Source organism: Schistocerca gregaria, chromosome 3, assembly GCF_023897955.1.
Source record: "Schistocerca gregaria isolate iqSchGreg1 chromosome 3, iqSchGreg1.2, whole genome shotgun sequence".
Classification (NCBI taxonomy): domain Eukaryota; kingdom Metazoa; phylum Arthropoda; class Insecta; order Orthoptera; family Acrididae; genus Schistocerca; species Schistocerca gregaria.
The window spans coordinates 767,112,391-767,139,711 of NC_064922.1; the positions used below are offsets into that span (position 1 = coordinate 767,112,391).

A 27,321-nucleotide genomic window follows, 5' to 3' on the forward strand; every position below is an offset into this window, starting at 1 on the left:
AAACGTGTCCTTCCTCTTCCACGTGGAGTCGTAGGAACACAGTGAGGAGTGCTTTTTCCGACAGATAGGACTCAACCAGAATGTGAAAAAACGTGGTCAGTTCTCTGCGCCAGTGCAGTTCGTCTTTGACATCGGCCATCCACGTAAGTTGACAAAGGTCATATTTTTCAGGGTGGGAACCTCGCCAGAGTCGAGTCATTGGTCAGACCGCCAACACCACAGCTCCATTAAGTTTCAGCTTAGCTGTGGACTAACAGATGCAGTTTCATCTCCGTTGCGGACGCGTTTCATTACAGGCAATTGCAGCAGCCTTGTGTTTAGTATCAGTTCAGCTCTAGCAGAACTCGGCGGGTGTCGCTCGCTTATGCACGCCACGTCGTTCGCACGGCGAGATCTAACGCCTCGCTCTATGGTCACAGAGAGACTTCGTCAGTCATGCTGTAAAGTTCCACCATGACCTTTGCTTTATCATCTGAAACAGTACCTTATTTTTCAGTCCTCTCTCTCAAGCTTAACCGAATTCTTTAAAATTTTCTCTTTGTGAATGAAATGGAAGGAAGGAAGATTGGACTTTAACGTCCTGTCTACAGCGTCGAAAGAAGGAGCACAAGTTCAGATTACGGGATGGAGAAGGAAATCGGCCATACCCTTTTGAAATGATGCATCCCGGCATTTGTCTCGCGTGATTTCGAGAAATCACGGAAATCGAAATCTGCATGTCAGAACAGGGATTTGAATTGTCGTCCTGCCAAATGCGAGGCCAGTGTGCTAACCACGGCACCACCCCACTCGGTCCGTGTAGCACACTAATGGCATGTGTTTAGTGTGAGTAATTTTCCATGTAAGTTTATAAGCTCTTGAGCTGTCTCCATTCATTTACCAGATGGTTAAAATTAAAGTGCAGCTGGTCAGAGAAATCTGTTGTGGGCTGTAATTATCGTATGGCAGTAAAACATTGTAGATGTACTAACGCTTTAATGTAGAAACGACTTATGCAAAAAAATTAGTTTCATTTTGGGGCAACAGCTGAAAATCTAATGCTGTAATGCAAGAAAGATATATATATAGAAATGTTTCCATATGTAATGGATTAAGAACAGGATGTGGGCAGAAAAAGTAAAACAAATGATAAAGGCATTATGTCGACTTAATAGCCTGCCTGTCATACCGTCATACAGACAGTGTACAGTTGCATATTTGCACCTGGTGGCCAAAATTGGAACTATTTTTTTTCCAGCGTAAATAGGTTCTGCATTAAAGAATTAGCGTATCTACCATGTTATGCTGTCATACGATAATTACAGCACTCACTGGACCTCCGTGACTAGATGCATTTTAATTATAACCATGTAAATAGGCTGTTTAGGATTTTTTATTGGTAACGCCGCCACCACGTAGCGCTCTGTATAAAAATCACTGGCTGTGCCGTGCGCAGTCTGTGTTTAGTTTGCATTGTTGTCTGCCATTGTAGTGTTGAGCAGCGGCAGCTGGATGCTAACAGCGCGTAGCATTGCGCAGTTGGAGGTGAGCCGCCAGCAGTGGTGGACGTGGGGAGAGAGATGGCGGAGTTTTGTAATTTGTAAGACTGGATGTCATGAACTGATATATATATTATGACTATAAAGGTAAATACATTGTTTGTTCTCTATTAAAATCTTTCATTTGCTTACTGTGCCTATCAGTAGTTAGTGCCTTCCGTAGTTGAATCTTTTAGTTAGCTGGCAGTAGTGGTGCTCGCTGTATTGCAGTAGTTCGAGTAACGAAGATTTTTTGTGAGGTAAGTGATTTGTGAAAGGTATAGGTTAATGTTAGTCAGGGCCATTCTTTTGTAGGGATTATTGAAAGTCAGATTGCGTTGCGCTAAAAACTATTGTGTGTCAGTTTAAGTACAGTCGTGTAAAATTTTTCTAAGGGGACGTTTCAACCATCTGGTACTTTTATTTATTATTGCTTAACTTCGGTGAAAGCTCTTCATGGATGAGTACTATGAACCGATAATCTCTGAATACACTACCGGTCAGAGACTCAATAAACATTTATTATTAGAGCCTTGATTGCCCGTTGATCTATACCACCTCTGCGAACTGTTGCTTTCATGTTATCCACCTTAGCTGAAGGTGTTGTTAATAGCCAGCGAAGAAAAGCAGCACAGGTTGATAGGACACATCCTGAGACGTCAAAGAATCGTCAGTTTGGAAATGGAAAAAAGTACTTACATGTGGGGAAAAACTAAACTCAGCCCGAACAGGCCATGAACGCCCAACGGTATGGACCGGCCGCCGTGTCATCCTCAGCCCAAAAGCGCAACTGGATGCTGATATGGAGGGGCATGTGGTCAGCACACCGCTCTCCCGGCCATATGTCGGTTTACATCTTGCAGAGCACACTGAGTTTTATGGGCAGTGTGTGGACAGGTATTATGTTTCTGGGACAACCCATCACGTTCCTGTTTCAAGGACGCAAAAGAATGGGTCTAACAGCATTCTGCAGGTGCCTAGCGCTGGTTAGCGTCCGCTACAGAAACAGCAAAGATGAACGACAGTTGTAGCTTATCGCGCCCCAGTGTGAGTTGGACAAATGCACTCACCAGGTCTACCTTGTAAGGGTAAACGACCGTGACTTGCGTGCAGACAGAATCTGCTTTCATCGCTGAAGACCACGGCGTGCCACTCCATCTTCCAAGTGGCACCAGTCGAGCCATTCACGTCGATGCTGTGGTGCGAGTGGAAGGCCGGCTAGAGGTGTGTGTACCTGTAGTCCCACTGCTGATAAACGGTTCGCAAAAGTTCGTTTTGACGAGCCTGGTTCACAAGCCCTCTTATCTCAGCTGTGGTAGCTGTAAGATCTGCCACTGCTGCCCTTACAATTTGACGATGCTGGCGCTCGTTTACGCTGTTTGGACGCCCCGAACGGCGTCTACAGGTGTGAGACTGTCCAAGTGACCACTCATTCCAACATCGTTGCACCACTAACGCAGCACGTCCAACTTGTGAGGCCATCCCGCCGCTCGAACGTCCACAGTTGGACCCTTTCTGACTCGCTCATTTGGTTGTAAGAAGTACCAGTGGGTCTCCATGTCATGGATGTCTGCTTGCTTCACACGTTTGCGCTACACTGAGTCTTCTGACGGTGAGCATTCATTGTTAAATGACACGCACTGATGGCCTGATGGCACTGTGGCAACTACGCCACTACGCTATAAAATAAATTTCCTGTCAAGTCCGAATTTACTATTTTTAATTGCTCTACTATTACTATCTCACATCCTGTACGAAATGTTCTCACAGAAAAAAAGCAGCCAGAATGTCTACTAGTCCTACCCGATTAATTTTCGATCTGACATTTACTGACCCACTACTATAGCGACTTGAAACTTCGGTCGCATCAGTAGTCTTCAAAGTTGGAATTGCTCTCCCAAGTATTCCACAAAGTACATGGAATATGCCACGAGGAATTTGACTAAGACCGAAATATCACACACTCATAACACCTCAGTTAATTAATCAAATTGTCCTCACAATGTTGGTAACTTAAACTGCCTAAGTCACGACACTTCCTATCAGCAATGAACTCAACAATTCATTTTACAAGTTATTTTCTCAGCGACATTTAGCATGATGTTACACTTACGTAGGCTGGCAAGCGTCTCTCTCGATGCCACCCCACTCTATGCCTATCTAACTTCCAGTGAGCGGGAATAGCTTAATTCTGATTGGCTAATGGTTTGAATGACCAATCAGAAAGCTCATTCTAGATCATTCTCGTGGCTCTTGCTTGAAACAACCAGTAATCAGAAAATCATTTACGTCATTCCAATACCAATTCCTAATATAATATTTAATTAGAAAACCGAAATACAAAATTATCTTTAAATTAATTTAGAAACTTATTCCACTTCCGACTCCTATTCAGACTGCTCTCTTATAATAGCAAGCACACATCGCATACGTCATCAGCGTCGTGGTTGCACCACAATTTTTCCTCGATTCTATTTCGTACCTTTTTACATAAAATAGTATTAAGTTTTCACGTACGTCCCACACACACTCTCTCGTTCACTTCCATGCTTTCGCACAACAAAATGATAAGCAGATAATAATTCTGAATGATTTTTAGACTACGAAATGCAGAGCAATTGAAGTTTGCAAAAGAAAAATTCCAGTTAAGTGATTTTATACTCTGAGAACTCTGTTTATGACTTTAGATGATAATAAAAGACAAACTTCTATTGTTCCTTACTGAGTTTTGTAACGTAAGTGTCGGTTTTTGACATTTAAATAATTTTCTGTATCTCCGGAACTAGAAGAGATAAAAGTATGATAATTTTAAAGGATCATTTACTTAATAACAAAAGAAAGTATACCAAGTTTGAGCAAAATCGGTTGATAATCACTGTGGTATATTTAGATTCGTAGGGGGTATGAATTTACGTTCCCAGAAGATGGTAATGGAGACCGTTCTGACTGCTAGTAGCGTCAGCTGTGCTGTGAGTCACAGCGGAGACACAATCCTGCAGCCACCGGGCTATACGGCTGCATGCTTCACTGCAATGAATGTTATCTCGTAATAACTTGCTACGATACAATCACGTACATCCAACACTCAGATGATAACAAAACTTGCGCACACACCACACACTCACCCTGAGTAGCCAGTTTAAGGTCCCCAACTTGAACTGTTACTGAAAAATCACGCCGATTTTAATGGTTACTATGCTCGCTCCATACAATGCAAAATTTACAGTAAGTTACGACTGTACAGTATGACACATGGAGTTTAACCTTCTGCTTACCAGAGAATCTGTATAGAATTGCCTACCAGTCAGGACTCTCAGGTCCCTATTGTTTAAATGATGTGAACGACTCATGAGATATAACCAATTTCAAAATAATTTTATTTATTTAAAGAACGTAGTTTTTATACTTTTACTGCTGGCTTTTATTCTTACTGAAAATTTGCGTACGATCTGCAGACAATATCAGAATGTTTCCAGCATGCACGTTTGGGCCCTTATAACATGTAATTTTACTTTCTTTATCTCTCTTTTCTATACAATATGCACATCTTCTCCTTTTTTTTTTGCTGGTGGTTTCACTGCCCTTTCTGGACCCGGTGCTGCTTCTTTATCCATGCTTAGTTGCTTTCCGAAACAGATGATAAAACTACGACATCTCATTTTTTTATTGGTAGCTATCTTCCAAATTATGTATGCACTCATTATACTTACATCGATCATGTTCAAGAAAACCACCAACGGCCAGCGCCTTGTTTTTCTCTTCACACGGTAGCATCGCGTCTCCTAATCCATAGTCTCAACGCCACATTTTGTGGCCATGTATGTCATTATAGCTACACACTTCTTGACGTGCCACGATGACACGGTTGGTTGGTCAAGAATGCTCACGACGATAACAACTGTTCCATGTGAACATAAGAGGCTATCATCACATCTGGTTGAAGAAAATAATGCAGAGTACACTTCATGTCCTTTAGGTGATAGGCAGTTTACCTTTGTTCTTTAGGATAGTACTAACTAGTGTCAGATCTTTAGACAGCAAATAATGAACTAAATAGAGAAACGTAAAAAAATTATCACAGGTGATATTACTTACAGACTTTTTAGTCTCAATCAGCACGTTTTTCACAACATTCTCTCCAAGTCGCACGCCTCAGGTTTCTTCCTCTTTCCCCAAATACACACTCATCTTATAGCAGTAGCTTCTTGCACTGTCACAAACTGCCCAGAATTTTATTCCGTATCTACCAGGTTTTGATGCCATATATTGTGGGAATGGACTGCCACGTCGAAATGTAACCAGCTGAGATATGCATTTCATTAAACACCATCTACATTTGCATCTACATCCATACTCCCCAAGCCACCTGACGGTGTGTGGCGGATGGTACCTTGAGTACCCCTATCGGTTCTCTCTTCTATTCCAGTCTCGTATTGATCGTGTAAAGAAAAAATGTCGGTATGCCTCTGTCTTGGCTCTAATCTCACTGATTTTATCCTCATGGTCTCCTCGCGAGATATATGTAGGAGGGAGCAATATACTGCTTGACTCCTCGGTGAAGGTATGTTCTCCAAACTACAACAAAAGCCCGTACCGAGCTACTGAGCGTCTCTCTTGCAGAGTCTTCCACTGGAGTTTATCTATCATCTCTGTAACGCTCTCACGATTACTAAATGATCATCCAACGAAGCGCACTGCTCTCCGTGGGATCTTCTCTATCTCTTCTATCAACCCTATCTGGTACAGATCCGACATTGGTTAGCAGTACTCAAGCAGTGCGTGAACAAGTATACTGTAATCTAGTTCCTTTGTGTTCGGACTTTTTCCTTAAGATTCTTCGAATGAATCTCAGTGTGGCATCTGCTTTACCGACGATAAATTTTATAGGATTTTTTTCCAAGTCAGTACATAGAACTTTACTTTCGAATTCGTTGAACGCCTCTCGCATAGCCCTCCTCACACTACGTTTCGCTTCGTGTAATTTTTGTTTGTCTGCAAGGTTTTGGCTATGTTTAAGTTTGCCCTGAAGATCCCTTTGCTTCCGTAGCAGTTTTCTAACTCGGTTGTTGTACCACGGTGGCTCTTTTCCATCCTTTACGATCTTGCTTGGCACATACTCGTCTAACGCATATTGTAAGATGGTTTTGAACTTTGTCCACTGATCCTCAACACTATCTGTACTTGAGATAAGCCTTTTTTGTTGAGCCGTCAAGTACACTGAAATCTGCTTTTTGTCACTTTTGCTAAACAGAAAAATATTCCTGCCTTTTTTAATATTTCTATTTACGGCTGGTATCATCGATGCCGTAACCGCTTTATGATCGCTGATTCTCTTTTCTGCGCTAACTGTTTCAAATAGTTCGTGTCTGCTTGTCGCCAGAAGGTCTAATATGTTATCGCCCCGAGTCGGTTCTCTAACTGCTCGAGGTAGTTTTCAGATAATGCACTCAAGAAAATTTCACTGGATTCTTTGCCCCTGCCACCCATTACAAATGTCTGAGTCTCCCAGTCTCCCAGATGTTCTGCCACAAGAGCTGCTGAGCCAGGGGGCCTATAGAGACATCCAGTTACCATGTTTGAGCCTGCTTCAACCGTGACTTTCACCCTAATGATTTCACATTACGGATCTCCGTCAATTTCCTTTGATACTATTGCACTTTTTATCGCTATAAACACGCCCCCCCCCCCCCTCCCGTCCCTTCACTGTCTAGCCTGTCTCTGCGGTATACATTCCAATTTGACTTTAGAAGTTCATTACTGTTTACATTTGGTTTCAGCTAACTTTCCGTACCTAGTAGTATGTGGGCATTGTGACCGTTTATTAATCAGAGCAGTTCTGTGACCTTCCTACAGACGCTCCTCCAGTTTACTATTACCACATTAATATTGTCATTCCCTGTTGCGTTTTGCCTGCTACTACCTTGTCGTGTTTCAGGAGGCGTCTTGTCGGGCCTAGGGAGGGAATTCTCTAACCTAAAAAACCCACATGTGCACTCCACACGTACTCCGCTACCCTTGTAGCCGCTTTCTGAGTGTAGTGCACGCCTGACCTATTCAGAGGGACCCTACATTTCTCCACCCGAAAGCGGAGGTCGAGATATTTTCACCCCAGATCTCCGCAGAATCGTTTGAGCCTCTGGTTTAAGCCTTCCACTCGGCTCCAAACCAGATGACCGCCATCGATTCTGGGAGCGACACTACAAATAGTTAGCTCAGATTCCACCCCGTGAGCGAGGCTTTCCGCCTTCACCAACTCCGCCAACCGCCTATATGAATTGAGGATGACCTCTGAACTCAGACGGCAGGAGTCACTGGTACCGACATGCGCAACAATTTGCAGTCGAGTGCACCCAGTGCTCTCTATCGCCGCCGGCAGGGCCTCCGCCACATCTCGGATGAGATCCCCTGGCAAGCAAACAGAGTGAACACTGGTCTTCTTCCCCGACCTTTCCGCTATTCCGTAAGAGGCTCCATCACCCGCCTTACATTGGAGCTGCCAATCACTAATCACTAATCCTCCTTGCTGAAGGAGCAGCCACATGTCCACTCACAGGCAGAGCGGGCGATGCCACAAGGACAGCCTCCACATTGACCCTCCGCCTCGTGCGACGCGAATGCCTTTGAACCCGCCACTGCCCTTTGGGAGAGGGTGGCCCAACCGCGCCCAGTACCCGCGAGGATAGACAGCAGGGACCGTGGGTGTATCATGCGACGCACCAGACTCCCCACTGCCGCTACACTCCGAGGCAGCAGCCTGAGGACGACTGACTGCGGCCATCAGCACGTTCAGCTGTTCGCAAACAGTGGCCAGCTCCTCCTGCGTCCGTACACAGCAGTCACACATCCTACCCATCCTAAGAAATCAACAGTTTACTGTAGACAGTTAAATAATAAACTTTCAACTAGACTGCTAATTCACCAAAGGCGGCGGATAGCTGATTAAACTGAGGTTACTAGACACTTCTTGATGGCAACAAGAAAAATAAGCACTAACTGCCTCTGGGCTGTATTCAAAACAGACACTAAATCTATCGAACACTATTACTAGTACTCGAAAATGAAAGCTTCCTAAAGGCAAAAACACACGCAAAAAGAAGTGACAAGTAAGAAAAACACAGTTAATACTTAAATTTACGTAGCTTGTTGCACAGGAGCTGTGAATCAGACGGAAATTACGACGACACCTTCATTCACTGTTAGCTGTTTTTTATGAACTTATCAGGTCTGTACTAATTTATGCAAGCTTCTGTTTTATGCAACGTTTTTGGATAAATACTTCTGAACATGACGCAAAAACGATTTGACCAGTCATCGGCTTCTGAGCACTTGGTAAAGTGCTTCCAAATATTGAAACTGGTGCGCTTTATGTAATGTTTGGGATAAATGTTTGTGAACACGGCAAAAAAATTGTAACATTTGAAAACTTTACACCACAACCAAGATGACTATACTGTGACCCTTTATGTAATTTTCTGGATATGTGTGTGTGTGTGTGTGTGTGTGTGTGTGTGTGTGTGTGTGTGTGTGTTTGTGCGCGCGCGCGCTCGCATTTATGTCTGATAAGGAAAACTTTTGATAAGTAATTGAATACCTTATACTGCATTATCATTGGCACAATATTTAATTTTTAAATTTACTACCACTGGCCGTTAACAGTTTCATTTTTTAATTTTCCGTCATCTTCCTCCTTGATGATGTCATACATTTAAGGTTACTGATTGATGTTATTGCCCTTGGCATATAGGCAAACCTCACTAGCACTGGTACTTTTCAAGGTCATTTACAGGGTCACAGTTACTAAACTATATGAAATAAAATTGTCATAACTTTTGAACGGTTTGCGTTAGGACATTCAAATTGGGGACTGGCAGCGCTTCATGGTGGGTATTGGTATGCACATGCACGCGACGAAGCCCACTTTCATTTGGATGGGCTTGTCAATAAGCAAAATTGGCCCATTTGGGGAACTGAGAATCCGCAATTCGCAATCGAGAAGTCTGTTCCCCCTTAACAGGTGACTTTGTTCTGTGCAAGGTCAAGTCAAAGAATAATCGGTGCGATATTCCTTGATGGCACGATGACTACCGAACGGTACGGAAAGGTTTTGGAAGATGATTTCATCACCATTATCCAAACTGACCCTGATTTCGACAAGATGTGATTCATGCAAGACGGAGCTCGGCCCCATCGAAGCAGGAGAGTGTTTGATGTTCTGGAGGAGCACTTTGGGGGCAGCATTCTGGCTCTGGGATACCCAGAAGCCACCGGCAAGGGTTTCGATTGGCCGCCATTTTCTCCGTATTTGAACACATTCGACTCCTTTGTGTAGAGTTATATTAAAGACAAGATGAACAGCAATAACCCCAAAACCATTGCTGAGCTGAAAACAGCCAGTCAGGAGGTCATCGACAGCATCGATGTTCCGACACCTCGAATTCGCTATTCGTCTGCGCCACATCATCGCCAATGATGACAGGCAAACCGAACATCTCAAAACCTAAATCATAATATCTGTAGAGACGTATACAAGTTGAGTGAAATGTGTGCATATCGCAATTTGTACCTGATTTACGTTTTTTTTCTTCATGTAATTCAATAATTGTTGCTCTGTAGATGCAAAGTGGCCTGGTGGCCCGATAGATATGATACGAATCTACGTTAAAAAAGGAACGGCAGCTATGCATCCTATACTACGACTACCGACATTTCCTTAGAAATATACGATTTGACGCCAAAGCAATAGTTTAATATCGAAAATTCTTTCGATCTTAACCATTTGAAAACAAACCAAAGATTACTAGATACTTTCTCGTCCTTTTCATTCAGCGCAGCCATCATCGTTACTTAGAAAAATTACCTAGCTTACCTAGCTAGGGGTTCAGAACTCGTAGCTTGCCGCGTTGGAGAAACAGACGTTGCAGTTTAGAATCAGTTTGAAGAAAGCCAGATGTAGAGGTTAACGACGAGTAGCAAGTCTACCCGGAGTCATTTGCAGCGTTACATCTACATCTACATGACTACTCTGCAATTCACATTTAAGTGCTTGGCAGAGGGTTCATCGAACCACAATCATACTATCTCTCTACTATTCCACTCCCGAACAGCGAGCGGGAAAAACGAACACCTAAACCTTTCTGTTCGAGCTCTGATTTCTCTTATTTTATTTTGATGATCATTCCTACCTATGTAGGTTGGGCTCAACAAAATATTTTCGCATTCGGAAGAGAAAGTTGGTGACTGAAATTTCGTAAGAAGGTCTCGCCGCGACGAAAAACGTCTATGCTGTAATGACTTCCATCCCAACTCGCTCGCTTACCATATCTGCCACACTCTCTCCCCTATAACGCGATAATACAAAACGAGCTGCCCTTTTTTGCACCCTTTCGATGTCCTCCGTCAATCCCACCTGGTAAGGATCCCACACCGCGCAGCAATATTCTAACAGAGGACGAACGAGTGTAGTGTAAGCTGTCTCTTTAGTGGACTTGTTGCATCTGCTAAGTGTCTTGCCAATGAAACGCAACCTTTGGCTCGCCTTCCCGACAATATTATCTATGTGGTCCTTCCAATTGAAGTTGTTCGTAAATTTAACACCCAGGTACTTAGTTGAAGACTTGCCCGTATTAAGCGATTTGAGTTGCTTCGCAACCCCTAAGGTATCTACTTCTAAGAAACTCATGCTAGCAGATGTTCATGTTTCAAATTCTGGAATATTCCATTCGTCTTCCCTGGTGAAGGAATTTCGGAAAACTGCGTTCAATAACTCCGCTTTAGCGGCACAGTCGTCGATAACAGTACCATCGGCACTGCGCAGCGAAGGTATTGACTGCGTCTTGCCGCTTGTGTATTTTACATACGACCAGAATTTCTTCGGATTTTCTACCAAATTTCGAGACAATGTTTCGTTGTGGAACCTATTAAAGGCATCTCGCATCGAAGTACGTGCCAAATTTCGCGCGTCTGTAAATTTTAGCCCATCTTCGGGATTTCGCGTTCTTCTGAACTTCGCATGCTTTTTCCGTTGCCTCTGCAACAGCGTTCGGACCTTTTTTGTGTACCACGGGGGATCCGTTCCATCTCTTACCAATTTATGAGGTATGAATCTCTCAATTGCTGCTGCTACTATATCTTTGAATTTGAGCCACATCTCGTCTACATTCGCATAGTCAGTTCGGAAGGAATGGAAATTGTCTTTTAGGAAGGCTTCTAGTGGCACTTTATCCGCTTTTTTAAATAAAATTATTTTGCGTTTGTTTCTGATGGGTTTGGAAGAAATGGTATTGAGCCTAGCTACAATGACCTTGTGATCACTAATCCCTGTATCAGTCATGATGCTCTCTATCAGCTCTGGATTGTTTGTGGCCAAGAGGTCAAGTGTGTTTTCGCAACCATTTACAATTCGCGTGGGTTCGTGGACTAACTGCTCGAAATAATTTTCGGAGAATGCATTTAGGACAATCTCGGAAGACGTTTTCTGCCTACCACCGGTTTTGAACAAGTATTTTTGCCAACATACCGAGGGTAGGTTGAAGTCCCCACCAACTATAACCGTATGAGTGGGGTATTTATTTGTTACGAGACTCAAACTTTCTCTGAACTGTTCCGCAACTGTATCATCGGAGTCTGGGGGTCGGTAGAAGGAGCCAATTATTAACTTAATTCGGCTGTTAAGTATAACCTCCACCCACACCAATTCGCACGGAGTATCTACTTCGACTTCACTACAAGATAAACCACTACTGACAGACACAAACACTCCACCACCAATTCTGCCTAATCTATCTTTCCTGAACACCGTCTGAGACTTCGTAAAAATTTCTGCATAACTTATTTCAGGCTTTAGCCAACTTTCTGTACCTATAACGATATCAGCTTCTGTGCTTTCTATTAGCGCTTGAAGCTCAGGGACTTTTCCAGCGCAAATACAACAATTTACAACTATAATTCCGACTGTTCCTTGATCCAAGCACGTCCTGTAATTGCCAAGCACCCTTTGACATTGCAGCCCATCCCGCACTTTCCCGAGGCCTTCTAACCTAAAAAACCGCCCAGTCCACGCCACACAGCCTCCGCTACCCGTGTAGCCGCCAGCTGAGTGTAGTGAACTCCTGACCTATTCAGCGGAACCCGAAACCCCACCACCCTATGGCGCAAGTCAAGGAATCTGCAGCCAATACGGTCGCAAAACCGTCTGAGCCTCTGATTCAGACCCTCCACCCGGCTCTGCACCAAAGGTCCGCAGTCGGTTCTGTCAACGATGCTGCAGATGGTGAGCTCTGCCTTCATCTCGTAAGCAAGACCGGCAGCCTTCACCAAATCAGATAGCCGCTGGAATCCAGAGAGAATTTCCTCAGATCCAAAGCGACACACGTCATTAGTGCCGACATGTGCCACCACCTGCAGCTGGCTGCACCCTGTGCTCTTCATGGCATCCGGAAGGACCCTTTCCACATCAGGAATGACTCCTCCCGGAATGCACACGGAGTGCACACTGGATTTCTTCCCCTCCTTAGCCGCCATATCCCTAAGGGGCCCCATTACGCGCCTAACATTGGAGCTCCCAACTACCAGTAGTCCCACCCTCTGCGATTGCCCGGACCTTGAAGGCTGAGAATGATCCTCTGAAACAGGGCAGGCAGCTGCATCTGGCTCAGCCAGAGACAGTGCCTGAAACCTGTTTGTCAGACGCGCCGGGGAGGCTTTCTGATCAGCCTCCGGGGACGCCTTTCGCTGCCTGCCACGCCTTGGAACGACCTCCCAATCAACCACAGGCGAGGGCTCAGCCCCACTGCGGGCAGCAACCGGGGCAACCACAGCGGCAGACCGATCTGGGGACAGACGGGACGAGGTTGACATCCCCGTGATACGCGAGTCCGGCTCCCCACAGTGGTGCCCATTGGCAACAGCCTCAAGCTGCGCGACCGAAGTCAGCGCCGTTTGCAGCTGTGAGCGAAGGGATGCCAAGTCAGCCCTCATCCGAACACAGCAATCGCAGTCCCTGTCCATTCTAATCGATGTTTAACAACAGTTACCGAAACACGAGTCCGTGCCTAGATAACGCAAGCGGAACACGCAAAGAATGTATCAACTAACCTGTACAAATGCCTAACGACTGCGCTACAATCTGCTGAATTTACGATTACAGTAACTAAAACTCGAAATTGCACCTCCTATACGAAACTCGCACGCAATTTAAATAAGAATCTACGAAGTAAACACTATAGCGCGATGCTACAACTGTCAAATACTATAATACGCCCGAAATATATGAATTAAACAATGCAAGTACCCAAAAACACGCAAAGAAATTAATTAAACTATCTAACAAACAAGTAGGCTAGGGTTATACGACTTGCTGCTGCAGCTGCTTATCCAACGGCGGCAGGCTTATTGCAATTATAAAATAAAATAAATAAACGTAAAGGTAAACAAATGCTATCATAAACATGATACAGTCACAAAGTATAGGGAGGAAATTGTAGAGCGTGAAAAAAAATTCGAATGATCAACCTTGTATCGGTAAGCGCTCCTTGTTTTCCTTGTAAAATGCAAATGGACAGCTGCAGGGTGTATGCAATTATGTAAAACTCATATCCCATCTGTAACCTCGAATGTCGGTCATTGAAATATCAACTGTCAAGTTATTCATTTGAAAATTTTATTCATCATAGGATGTGGCAGTTATGTTGGAATGTTTGCCTTTAATGGATTCTTTGGATTTCTTTTCACATGACTGATATGTTACTCTTTGTCTACCAGGTTGTAGTAGGAGGTAGGAGTAGAAAACACACACAGAGAGAGAGAGCGAGAGAGAGAGAGAGAGAGAGAGAATGAGGGTCTTCTGAGATAGTGTGTCTTGTATTGCTTATAGATGGGAAGCTTTGGCGACGGACATGATGAATAGAGACTGAAATCTGTGTGAGATGCTCCCTGCTGTGGCTCAGGATAGAGAATGATTTTAAGATGATTTCATACAGAGACGAGACATTTGGAAAATGATAAATGAATATTTCTTAATTGCTGCAATTGTTAGGCGTATATTTATTGTACCGAAAATATCCCACTTTGCTCAGCAATATCTACATTTTCACATCGAAGGCAAATTACCTGTCATATGTTGAGAATCTTAATTACCGTTCGTCACCCACCACTATTACTTCAAATTATGTTATAACGAAAGTAAAGAGTAAATTTGTAACTGAAGTACTATATGAATAGTTTTAATTGTGTATGACAGTGCCACGAAAAGATCATAGTTTCATGTTAATGTGATACATTTGTGTGTTATTAAAGAGATTCGAACACCACTTCAATTTAAAATAACCTTTTCATTCATTTTCCAACATTTCGTTAAGTCTACCTTTACAGTATGAACGCAGATCATAATATTACTGCAGTCTCCCTTTTTGCACAACTGCGTGGACATTGAGCTGCATTATTGAAAAGATAAGAAAATTCTCATTTGGTAAAGTAGCCTAAAGCAAATGATTAGACAGTTAGCTGCATAGTGATTTATTTCAGGCACATGCATTCCAGAATTTCATATTCATACAGGGAAAGAATAGAGGACCGGAGTAAGTTATCCTTTGCGGGTAAGGATGAAACGCAGGGATTAAACCGAACTTTCTGAGATGGAATCAAGAACCGTAGCCATTTGTAAAATTTACCCACATTTCAGTTGATGCAGTCTTTAACGGGGACAATTCCAGTACGCAACAATTAACTAATGTGTTGTGATTGTTTGATGAGGTAGCCTTTCTGCGTATTATTCATACCCATTCTTTGTATTCTATTTCACTTACAGGTACTCTTATTCAGTTTAGAGTAATTGGCGCCACAAACGCGGAAAGCAATTTGCACAGTTAACGTTCGTGTTAAAAAGTAGGGTAGGAAAGGCCATCCTAGGTCAGAATACATGGGCGACATTGTAATCAGAGTTTAAAAGTCATTGAGTTTTGAATGAGAAATTTAACGCTAGTTGTTAGATGATGAGTTACACAGTACAGTTTCACATTCTTATTCGAGTTCCGAGTCGCGAGTCTGTTGCAAACACCTCCTGTAACAGGTAATCTATGTTTAATGTCTTACAGTCTTTGACTAGTCGAGTGAAGGCTTGTCTGCTAGACTTTGCTTTCGAGGAAGTGTTTATGGTCCAATCACAGGCTTGCATGAATTGTGTCGCGTGTTTTGTGAGACCTGTTTAAAGGCAGAAAGAGCAGTCTGATTCCATTCTCGGCTTTTGGCTTTTGTCGCCGCTTCCACGTTTTGCTACGGACAGCTGGCGTGAATGTTCAGTATTTGCACTGAGGTTACTTAATGATGGCCATTCTCGTGCAACGAAGTATGACAATTACTTGAGGTAGCGGCTTGCACTTTACACTGGACTTAATCTTAGGCTTACAGCATTTACAGGTATTCAAATATGCCTTCACTTGCGCTCAAGCTTAACTTCCGTTGATCGTGGTACAGTATCGGTTTTACTCTAATTCCTCCACCTGGCAGGCATACTGGCTACATCACATTCTTCTCAATTAAAGGCATTCGGGATTTGCTAAAGGATCTAAAAAGTGCCAGTTTTCGTACATCGTGGCCTGCTCACCACAAGCTCCATGACAGGGCAACTGTAATCTCTCATGTGTTATTTCTTTTGAACTGCGTTTTAATAATCAGCAATTTAATTAAATCATCTATGATTAGTTTTCCATCCTTTGTAACTTAATGAAACCCATGCCAAAAATTCGGCTGTGCATGTGCTTGTATATTCAGTCGTGAATCTGAGCAAGAATTTTATTATGAAAGATGCTTTCAGCAGAAATATTAATCAACACAAAGCTAAGTTGCATTCATCACCCCTTTTTAATTCTGTGCTTGCCTTTTCAGCTCGGAAGGTAAGTACTGCTGCAGAGACTCCGAGACTTGTTCCTGTTTACCAGGTTATTTTCGACGTGATTATTACATTTCGAGTTCCTGCGTGGACAAATGTTTGACTATCTGCCTGAGACTCATACCCTCATAAGGCTCGGTCCGCCAACAAGGAATATTAATTACACATACATCGAATCAGTTTATCAACATTAAAGAAGTAACTGATTTAAAATTCATCCAAAAATCCATCTATGTCCCATTTGTGGTCACTGCAGAATATAAGCATCCCCTAATATTGAATATATTTGTGAAACTGTGGACAGATATTTACCGGGTAGAAATTTACTGTAAAAGGGGAACATTTTCAGGGCACTTTACTGAAGTCATGTGTTATCAAGTACTCAGCTCAGCTACAAGAAAAATTTTGGAGGCTCACAACCTCCCCAAATGGTGTAACGTGAATTGTAAAATACCCTGTCGTTCTGACTCAGCTTTCCGCCTGCTTATGATTACACTGTTTTACTATTTAAGATGTTCTTATTGTTACCAGGTCCTTAAAGGCCTCAACTTGAAGATCAAAGCTGGTGAGACCGTGGCGCTTGTTGGAAGTTCTGGCTGTGGGAAGTCCACGTGCATGCAGCTCATCCAAAGATTCTACGATCCTGTGCAAGGAACAGTAAGTATCTTATAAATATCAATAGAATTTTTCCAGCAAAGTACACCTTTTATTCTAAAAGTGCTGCTATGAAGCAATCGAATAACAAACTAAAAAACCATAACGGGCTTACAGAAAATAATTCTTTCTATATTCATAAAGTAGCTGTTTAAACTCTGGAACATTCGTCATTGTTGCTTTGATCATTTTATTGTTGTGATTTACGTTATGGATTTGTTTGGTATATGTGACTGTCTAGATTTCACACGCTGTGAGGTCAAAAGTCACAGGAATAATTGTACCATTTATAGTTTGTAGATGTGCCATGTATGACTCCCGAATGTTTCAGCTAGATGTTGCGAGTCAGTTGAAGTTGGCACCGGATTTTCAAGAAATATGTATTGTTCTCGACTTCTTGATAGATATGTTATAGTTCTAGAATTTTTTGTACAAAAACTGAATAATTCCACAATAGGTTAAATTATTTTTTTAACTGTTGCCGTAACATGTTTAGATAACATTTTCCATCCGATATCGGCTATTGGATCCGAAAGTTTTTGGAAGACAGGATGAGATGGTGTGAAAAGAATGCCTCTATCATGGAGGAGGTTAAATTCTTTCAAACCGATAAAACATTTCAGTTCCGGTAGACTGTACATTTTTACGCATGCTATGGTTCGTAAATGTCAGTCAAACTAGGGCGGTGAATGAACAAGAGCACTGGCTGATAGAGCTTGATGGTACTCCTTACGTCCTTCTTAGTTGACTTGTTGTCTGATGTTTACCTCCTTCTATACGAACAGGCTTTAAAGACAAGCCATATCATTGCCTTTTCTTTTAACGGAGTACCATGATGTTCTTCGTTTACTGAATATTCTGGAGCTGGTGTGCGGTCATGACCATCTTCCAAACGCAAAAATAATTTTTCGTTGCCTCCAGCAAATAAATTGAAACAGCGCCACTAATTCTTATCACAGTAGCTCCATTATATCTCAGATTCTAGAGCGCTTTTCATTGCAAATTAAATGTCCCTTACCGCTATCACTGAAAATGCCGCAAAATCTCTCTCTGCCAAAATTTTGCTATAAGCAAGAAACTTAAATTCGACAATGAAACTTGGCGTAAACTTGCGCAGATAGTAAACAGTTGGAATTTGATCGTCCTGCTACCTGAGCACAAAGTTTTTCGAGTAAGGGTTAAACTGATTATTTTCTATAGAACTGTTGGAGCGCTATCCAAAACTGTGATCAGAACTGCCGTACGAATTTGTTTTTTATGTAGAGGAAATAGGTCCCTCATTATTACAATTATCTCATGAACTATTATTTGTACAATAAAATGTCATTTGAGTTTGTGTAGTACTCTTTGGAAACAAGAGTTTTGATCATAATTTTTTCACAATTTGGCAAATGTTTCTTGCAAGATTTTAATTTAAAATTCCTGTTATATTATTCGCGAAATTCTGCAGAACTCTCCAAATTCTGTACGGAGACGTCTAGAACTACAGCACATATATTAACAGCTCCGAAAAAAATGAATACTTCTCGAAAGTCGCGTGCCGACTTCACCAGACAGAAGTTGCGTACGGCGTGTGTGCAGACATGTCACCTGACCGGACTGTTGACGGCAGCAGCGTAGTCAGTATGAAAACAACTCGCGAATTAACCGACTTCGAAATTGAAATGATAATCTGTGTTAGAACCATGGTTCATATAATGCAGGAGATTACACAAAAAACCGAGTCCAACAGCGAATGCTTCAGTATCGTAGAGACAGTGTTTCAGATGCGTAAACTGACGCATAGGACGACCACAAGTGTTTCAGGAAAAAACAAAACGTCGTCTCCGCAGTAGTCCAGTCAATGAAGAAAAATTAGGGGGACAGTCGTGTAGTCGTAGATTTTTGTACAGTATCAGGGGCAGTGCCATGTGCAACATTCTAAATATCCTGACCGGTTTGCTGTGGGCATTGGGACTGCGGGCGTTTAAAGGTCACTTTTTATGTTTTTCTTGACTATCTCGTTGTTGTTGTTGTTGTGGTCTTCAGTCCTGAGACTGGTTTGAAGCAGCTCTCCATGCTACCCTATCCTGTGCAAGCTTCTTCATCTGCCAGTACCTATTGCAACCTACATCCTTCTGAATCCGTTTAGTGTATTCATCTCTTGGTCTCCCTCTACGATTTTTACCCTCCACACTGCCCTCCAATACTAAATTGGTAATCCCTTGATGCCTCAGAACATGTCCTACCAACCGATCCCTTCTTCTGGTCAAGTTGTGCCACAAACTTCTCTTCTCCCCAGTCCTATTCAATACTTCCTCATTAGTTATGTGATCTACCCATCTAATCTTCAGCGTTCTTCTGTAGCACTACATTTCGAAAGCTTCTATTCTCTTCTTGTCCAAACTACTTATCGTTCATGTTTCACTTCCATACATGGCTACACTCCATACAAATACATTCAGAAATGACTTCCTGACACTTAAATCAATACTCGATGTTAAAAAATTTCTCTTCTTCAGAAACGCTTTCCTTCCCATTGCCAGTCTACATTTTATATCCTCTCTACTTGACCATCATCAGTTATTTTGCTCCCCAAATAGCAAAACTAATTTACTGCTTTAAACGTCTCATTTTCTAATCTAATTCCCTCAGCAGCACCCGACTTAATTCGACTACATTCCATTATCCTCGTTTTGCTTTTGATGATGTTCATCTTATATCCTCCTTTCAAGACACTATCCATTCCATTCAACTGCTCTTCCAAGTCCTTTGCTGTCTCTGACAGAATTACGATGTCATCAGCGAACCTCAAAGTTTTTATTTCTTCTCGATGGATTTTAATACCTACCTCGAATTTTTCTTTTGTTTCCTTTACTGCTTGCTCAATATACAGATTGAATAACATCGGGGAGAGGCTACAACCCTGTCTTACTCCCTTCCCAACAACTACTTCCCTTTCATGTCCCTCGACTCTCATAACTGTCATCTGCTTTCTGTACAAACTGTAAATAGCCTTTCGCTCCCTGTATTTTACCCCTGCCACCTTTAGAATTTGAAAGAGAGTATTCCAGTCAACATTGTCAAAAGCTTTCTCTAAGTCTAAGAATGCTAGAAAAGTAGGTTTGCCTTTCCTTAATCTTTCTTCTAAGATATGTCGTAAGGTCGGTATTGCCTCACGTGTTCCAGTGTTTCTACGGAATCCAAACTGATGTTCCCCGAGGTAGGCTTCTACTAGTTTTTCCATTCGTCTGTAAAGAATTCGTGTTAGTATTTTGCAGCTGTGGCTTATTAAACTGATTGTTCGGTAATTTTCACATCAGTCAACACCTGCTTTCTTTGGGATTGGAATTATTATATTCTTCTTGAACTCTGAGGGTATTTCACCTGTCTCATACATCTTGCTCACCAGAAGGTAGAGTTTTGTCAGGACTGGCTCTCCCAAGGGCGTCAGTAGTTCCAATGGAATGTTGTCTACTCCTGGGGCCTTGTTTCGACTCAAGTCTTTCAGTGCTCTGTCAAACTCTTCACGCAGTATCGTATCTCCCATTTCATCTTGATCTACATCCTCTTCCATTTCCATAATATTGTCCTCAAGTAGATCGCCCTTGTATAGACCCTCTATATACTCCTTCCACCTTTCTGCTTTCCCTTCTTTGCTTAGAACTGGATTTCCATCTGAGCTCTTGATGTTCATACAATTGATTCTCTTATCTCCAAAGGTCTCTTTAATTTTCCTGTAGGCAGTATCTATCTTACCCCTAGTGAGATAAGCCTCTACATATCTCGTAAACCGTGGAAACTAGTGAAAATGTTTGTGTTGTGTTGTTGTCTTCAGTCCTGAGACTGGTTTGATGCAGCTCTCCATGCTACTCTATCCTGTGCAAGCTTCTTCATCTCCCAGTACCTACTGCAACCTACGTCCGTCTGAAACTGCTTACTGTATTCATCTCTTGGTCTCCCTCTACGATTTTTACCCTCCACGCTGCCCTCCAATGCTAAATTTGTGATCCCTTGATGCCTCAAAACATGTCCTACCAACCGATCCCTTCTTCTAGTCAAGTTGTGCCACAAACTTCTCTTCTCCCCAATCCTATTCAATACCTCCTCATTAGTTACGTGATCTATCCACCTTATCTTCAGTATTCTTCTGTAGCACCACATTTCGAAAGCTTCTATTCTCTTCTTGTCCAAACTAGTTATCGTCCATGTTTCACTTCCATACATGGCTACACTCCAAACAAATACTTTCAGAAACGACTTCCTGATACATAAATCTATGTTCGATGTTAACAAATTTCTCTTCTTCAGAAACGCTTTCCTTGCCATTGCCAGTCTACATTTTATATCCTCTCTACTTCGACCATCATCAGTTATTTTACTTCCTAAATAGCAAAACTCCTTTACTACTTTAAGTGTCTCATTTCCTAATCTAATTCCCTCAGCATCACCCGATTTAATTTGACTACATTCCATTGTCCTCGTTTTGCTTTTGTTAATGTTCATCTTATATCCTCCTTTCAAGACACTGTCCATTCCGTTCAACTGCTCTTCCAAGTCCTTTGCCGTCTCTGACAGATTTACAATGTCATCGGCGAACCTCAAAGTTTTTACTTCGTCTCCATGAATTTTAATACCTACTCCAAATTTTTCTTTTGTTTCCTTTACTGCTTGCTCAATATACAGATTGAATAACATCGGGGAGAGGCTACAACCCTGTCTCACTCCTTTCCCAACCACTGCTTCCCTTTCATGCCCCTCGACTCTTATTACTGCCATCTGGTTTCTGTACAAATTATAAATAGCCTTTCGCTCCCTGTATTTTACCCCTGCCACCTTTAGAATTTGAAAAAGAGTATTCCAGTCAACATTGTCAAAAGCTTTCTCTAAGTCTACAAATGCTAGAAACGTAGATTTGCCTGTTCTTAATCTTTCTTCTAAGATAAGTCGTAAGGTCAGTATTGCCTCACGTGTTCCAACATTTCGACGGAATCCAAACTGATCCTCCCCGAGGTCTGCATCTACCAGTTTTTCCATTCGTCTGTAAAGAATTCGCGTTAGTATTTTGCAGCCGTGGCTTATTAAACTGATAGTAATGTTTGTCAGAAAAAAATTTCGTAGAAGAATGGCCGTATTCATTATTCCCTTTAGGACTGATAATTTCCACGTTTCAGTACCTTTTTTGTAAGAAATTTAAAGTTGTTTAATTTTGTACTATAAAGTATTTTCGATAGCTGGCCCCGTTTTCGAGATGATCAAGATAAGTCTAAAAAAGTTATCTTCAAACGTCGTCCCCCCCCCCCCCCCCCCTCCACGCCCCACCACAAAACTCACACCGCGCCGTTCAAGATTTTTAGAACGTCATTCATTACGCGCCCCCTACGACTGTACAAAAATTACTGTTTTCTTGCCCAGTCGATATATTTTGGTCTTCATAGACTGGGCTACAGAGCCATAAATGGTAAACGACGATATACTCTGAATTACATTGCCAGAGGTTTGAATGTAAGAAATCAGAATACTTTTTCTACCGAGATCATGCGGGGAGAAGTGCACCACATAGGCTTCAGCAGTCGACGACTGATTCGTGTTCTGTGCCCCCCATAAATGTTGGCCATCCATAACTGCTGACTACGCAGTGTATAGCTGTGACTCATACACTCCACGTACTAGATAATATTTGATTTTCATTGGAGTGCTCTCTCCGTATAGTTACACGTCTGTACAGGATTTTTTCCAGAATATCGAATCACAGCGAAAAAAAAAATCTCCTGTCTACATTTACAAATGATTACTTTGTATATTAAACAGAAATCGTAACAAAGAAACTTCTGCACAAGGAATCAGCCGTTACAGAACACTTTTTGTTTTTTATTCAGTTTTTGCATTGTTCTTGTTGTCTTCTTCAGTCCTGAGACTGGTTTGCTGCAGCTCTCCATGCTACTCTATCCCGTGCAAGGTTCTTCATCTCCCAGTACTTACTGCAACCTACATCCTTCTGAATCTGCTCAGTAGGTAGGTAGGTGGTTCGTGTTTAACGTCTCGTCGACAACGAGGTCATTAGAGACGGAGCGCAAGCTCGGATTAGGGGAGGATTGAGAAGGAAATCGCCAGTGCCCTTTCAAAGGAACCATCCCGGCATTTGCGTGAAACGATTTATGGAAATCATGGAAAAGCTAAATCAGGATGGTTGGAGACGAGATTGAACCGTCGTCCTCCCGAATGCGAGTCCAGTGTGCTAACCACTGCGCCACTTCGCGCGGTAAATCTGCTTAGTGTATTCATCTCTTGGTCTTCCTCTACGATTTTTACCCTCCACGCTGCCCTCCAATGCTAAATTTGTGATCCCTTGATGCCTCAGAACATGTCCGACCAACCGGTCCCTTCTGCTTATCAAGTTGTGCCACAAACTCCTCTTCTCCCCAATCCTATTCAATACCTCCTCATTAGTTATGTGATCTACCCATCTAATCTTTAGCATTCTTCTGTAGCACCAAATTTCGAAAGCTTCTATTCTCTTCTTGTCCAAACTATTTGTTGTCCATGTTTCACTTCCATACATGGCTGCAATCCATACAAATACTTTCAGAAACGACTTCCTGACACTTAAATCTATACTCGATGTTAACAAATTTCTCTTTTTCAGAAAAGCTTTCCTTGCCATTGCCAGTCTGCATCTCCTTTTTTGCATAGTTATAGCTTTATAACGCTGTTCACAGCGAAAGATGGAAGGAACACCCGGAGCATGGTTATTAGGAACTGGTTGCAAACACGGATTGGATGAAGTTGAAGCATATCGTTTGTACTCTTTCATAATGAAGCACACCTGCGTCCTCTGTAATTGTTTTAGGAACATCACGGAAAACATTTTACGTGTGCGGCCAGACGGAGATTAGAACGCTCTTCCTGGCGAAAGTGAGTGCAGTAAGTTAACGACGGGAATACATCGACTAGCTCAATGACACAAAATCTTAAAAGACCTTATGAGATTTATAGAACATTTCGTAAGCCAAAACAAATTTAATCTGTGAAACTACGTGACTTTAAGTCGAAATTATTCCTGTTTGCAGGTGGAGCTGGACGGGCGCGACTTGAGGACGCTGAACGTGGGCTGGCTGCGCTCTCAGATCGGTGTGGTGGGCCAGGAGCCGGTGCTCTTCCACGCAACTATCGCGGAGAACATCCGCTACGGGCGAGAAGGCTGTTCCATGGAAGAAATCGAGGAGGTGGCGAAAGTAGCCAATGCGCACGGCTTCATATCGAAACTGCCACAGGTAAATCCTTCTGTTTCATATGAGTGCTGTAAGCCTTTCAACGAAGCTGTGTTATCTTAAATGTGTTACATCACTTCCAGCGTCACCACCAAGCATTCATTTCACATAACTTTAACAGTCTACAAAACATGTTTCGCCTTTCTCAGTGCAATTTCACCCTCGTTAATCAGCACAGATTAATGATGTTGTAAGTCTCCCGACGGTGAAACATTATAATAGAACTTAGAACTACTTAAACCTAACTAACCTAAGTACATCACACACACCCATGCCCGAGGCAGGATTCGAACCTGCGACCGTAGCGGTCACGCGGTTCCAGACTGTAACGCCTATAACCGCTCGCCCATACCAGCCGGCGGCCGACGATAAGTATCTACGCTCGTGATATTTGGCCAAACTTATTATATCTCCCTCAAACACTTTTAATGTTCGCATAGATAATTGTTCAATACAAATACTTGTAAAACACTCACCAAAAGGGTGATAAACCAAGATCGTTGTTTTTATCCACTTCTTTGAGTCAGCGTGGATTTTCAACTGGCGATTAGTGTATATTGCGAATATTGACTTGTCCATGGTTTGTAAACGATGCTTCTTCCTCATACGAAATTTTGCATAGATGCGCCACATCTCTGCGCCCTTTTCGTAGATAACGTTTGGAGAACTGATTGCTGCTTTGAAAGTCAATCTCACGAAGCTGTAGTTGCAGCAGAATGTGAAGAGGATGAAATGTGAAGGAACGTAGTGTTCGCAGAACACTCTTTTGGTTGATCCACCTCTTACTTCCGAGATGTCTCTTATTGACATTTGCTCTGTGTGTTACTGCTACTAAAAAGTTAGTTTCATTTCTTTCACCTTGGCTTTCCTTCGCATATTTATTTCTCCACACTTACAGTTGCCAGAACTTTTTGTAATGTTTCCGTAGACAGATCGGGTGTGCTTGGCGCGATCTGGACCCTCTTCAGCATGCAACCGCACCGTTGCCATAATGGTTTGGCGACATTCGCCATTACCGATATTACGTATTCGACTGTCGTATACAGGGTGTTACAAAAAGGTGCGGCCAAACTTTCAGGAAACATTCCTCACACAAAAATAAAGAAAAGATGTTTCGTGGACATGTGTCCGGAAACGCTTAATTTCCATGTTAGAGCTCATTTTAGTTTGGTCAGTATGTACTGTACTTCCCCGATTCACCGCCAGTTGGCCCAACTGAAGGAAGGTGATGTTGACTTCGGTGTTTGTGTTCACATGCGACTCATTGCCCTACAGTACTAACATCAAGCACATCAGTACGTAGTATCAACAGGTTAGTGTTCATCACGAACGTGGTTTTGCAGTCAGTGCAATGTTTACAAATGCGAAGTTGGAAGATGCCCATTTGGTGTATGGATTAGCATGGGGCAATAACTGTGGCGGTGTACGTTTGTATCGAGACAGATTTCCAGAACGAAGGTGTCCCGACAGGAAGACGTTCGAAGCAATTGATCGGCGTCTTAGGGAGCACGGAACATTCCAGCCTATGACTCGTGACTGGCGAAGACCTAGAACGACCAGGACACCTGCAATGGACGAGGTAATTCTTAGTGCAATTGACGATAACCCTAATGTCAGCGTCCCAGAAGTTGTTCCTGTACAAGGTAACGTCACCTCGTCACTGTATGGAGAGTGCTACGGGAGAACCAGGTGTTACCGTACCATGCAAAGTGTGTGCAGGCATTATCAGCAGCTGATTGGCCTCCACTGGTACACTTCTGCGAATGGTTCATCCAACAATGTATCAATCCTCATTTCAGTGCAAATGTGCTCCTTACGGATGAGGCTTCTTTCCAATGTGATCAAAAAGTAAATTTTCACAATCAACATGTGTAGGCTGACGAGAATCCGCACGCAATTGTGCAATCACGTCATCAACATAGATTTTCTGTGAACGTTTGGGCAGGCATTGTTGGTGATGTCTTGATTGGGCCCCATTTTCTTCCACCTACGCTCAACGTAGCACGTTACCATGATTTCATACGGGATACTCTACCTATGCTGCTAGAACATGTGCCTTTACAAGTACGACACAACATGTTGTTCATTCACGATGGAGCTCCTGCACATTTCAGTCGAAGTGTTCATACGCTTCTCAACAACAGATTCGGTGACCGATGGGTCGGTAGAGGCGGACCAATTCCATGGCCTCCTCGCTCTCCTGACCTCAACCCCCTTGACTTTCATTTATGGGGGCATTTGAAAGCTCTTGTCTACACAACCCCGGTACCAAATGTAGAGACTTTTCGTGTTCGTATTGTGGACGGCTGTGACACAATACACCATTCTCCAGGGATGCATCAGACTATCAGGGATTCCATGCGACGGAGGGTGGATACATGTATCCTCGCTAACGGAGGACATTTTGAACATTTCCTTTAGCAAAGTGTTTGAAGTCACGCTGGTACGTCCTGTTGCTGTGTGTTTCCATTCCATGATTAATGTGATTTGAAGAGAAGTAATAAAATGAGCTCTAAGATGGAAAGTAAGCGTTTCCGGACACATGTCCACATAACATATTATCACTCTTTGTGTGTGAGGAATGTTTCCTGAAAGTTTGGCCGTACCTTTTTGTAACACCCTGTATATTTTGAATGTTTCAATAGCTTTACGAGCAAGTTAGCTGACTGTTACAGCAACAAAACACAGACTGATCGGTTTCAAGCGCAGAGGTAAACACTACAACCATACCCGAGTTGCGTGTTTGCTTACATTTGATGTAGTAGGGCAGAGGTTTGTGAAACCTCTTCTCCTGACGGCTGAACAGTGGTTTGCGGAGCTATTACCTCTACACTAAATGGTCAGATCGCTTACAAAATATGTCGCTGAAGTTCTCTTAGAAGTTTCTTTCAAATACCACAGAAAAAAACAAAGTCTGTGTTGTAATTCGGCGACTATAAAAATTTATTGCAGGACTCAGGAAATTCACCATATTGTCAGCTAAAACCTGGCGAAAACCGCCCCTCGATACATTTAT

The 27,321-nt window shown here is 42.6% G+C and overlaps 1 protein-coding gene across 1 annotated transcript in view; it reads left to right on the forward strand.

The window, feature by feature from the left end:
- Nucleotides 1–27,321, forward strand: part of LOC126354018 (ATP-dependent translocase ABCB1-like) — a 242,263-nt gene that overhangs the window by 90,822 nt on the left and 124,120 nt on the right. The window contains exons 10-11 of the mRNA XM_050003341.1: nt 16,933–17,058; nt 24,105–24,308. Of these exons, the coding sequence (XP_049859298.1) occupies nt 16,933–17,058; nt 24,105–24,308 (330 nt within the window). The remainder of the gene's footprint in view (nt 1–16,932; nt 17,059–24,104; nt 24,309–27,321) is intronic.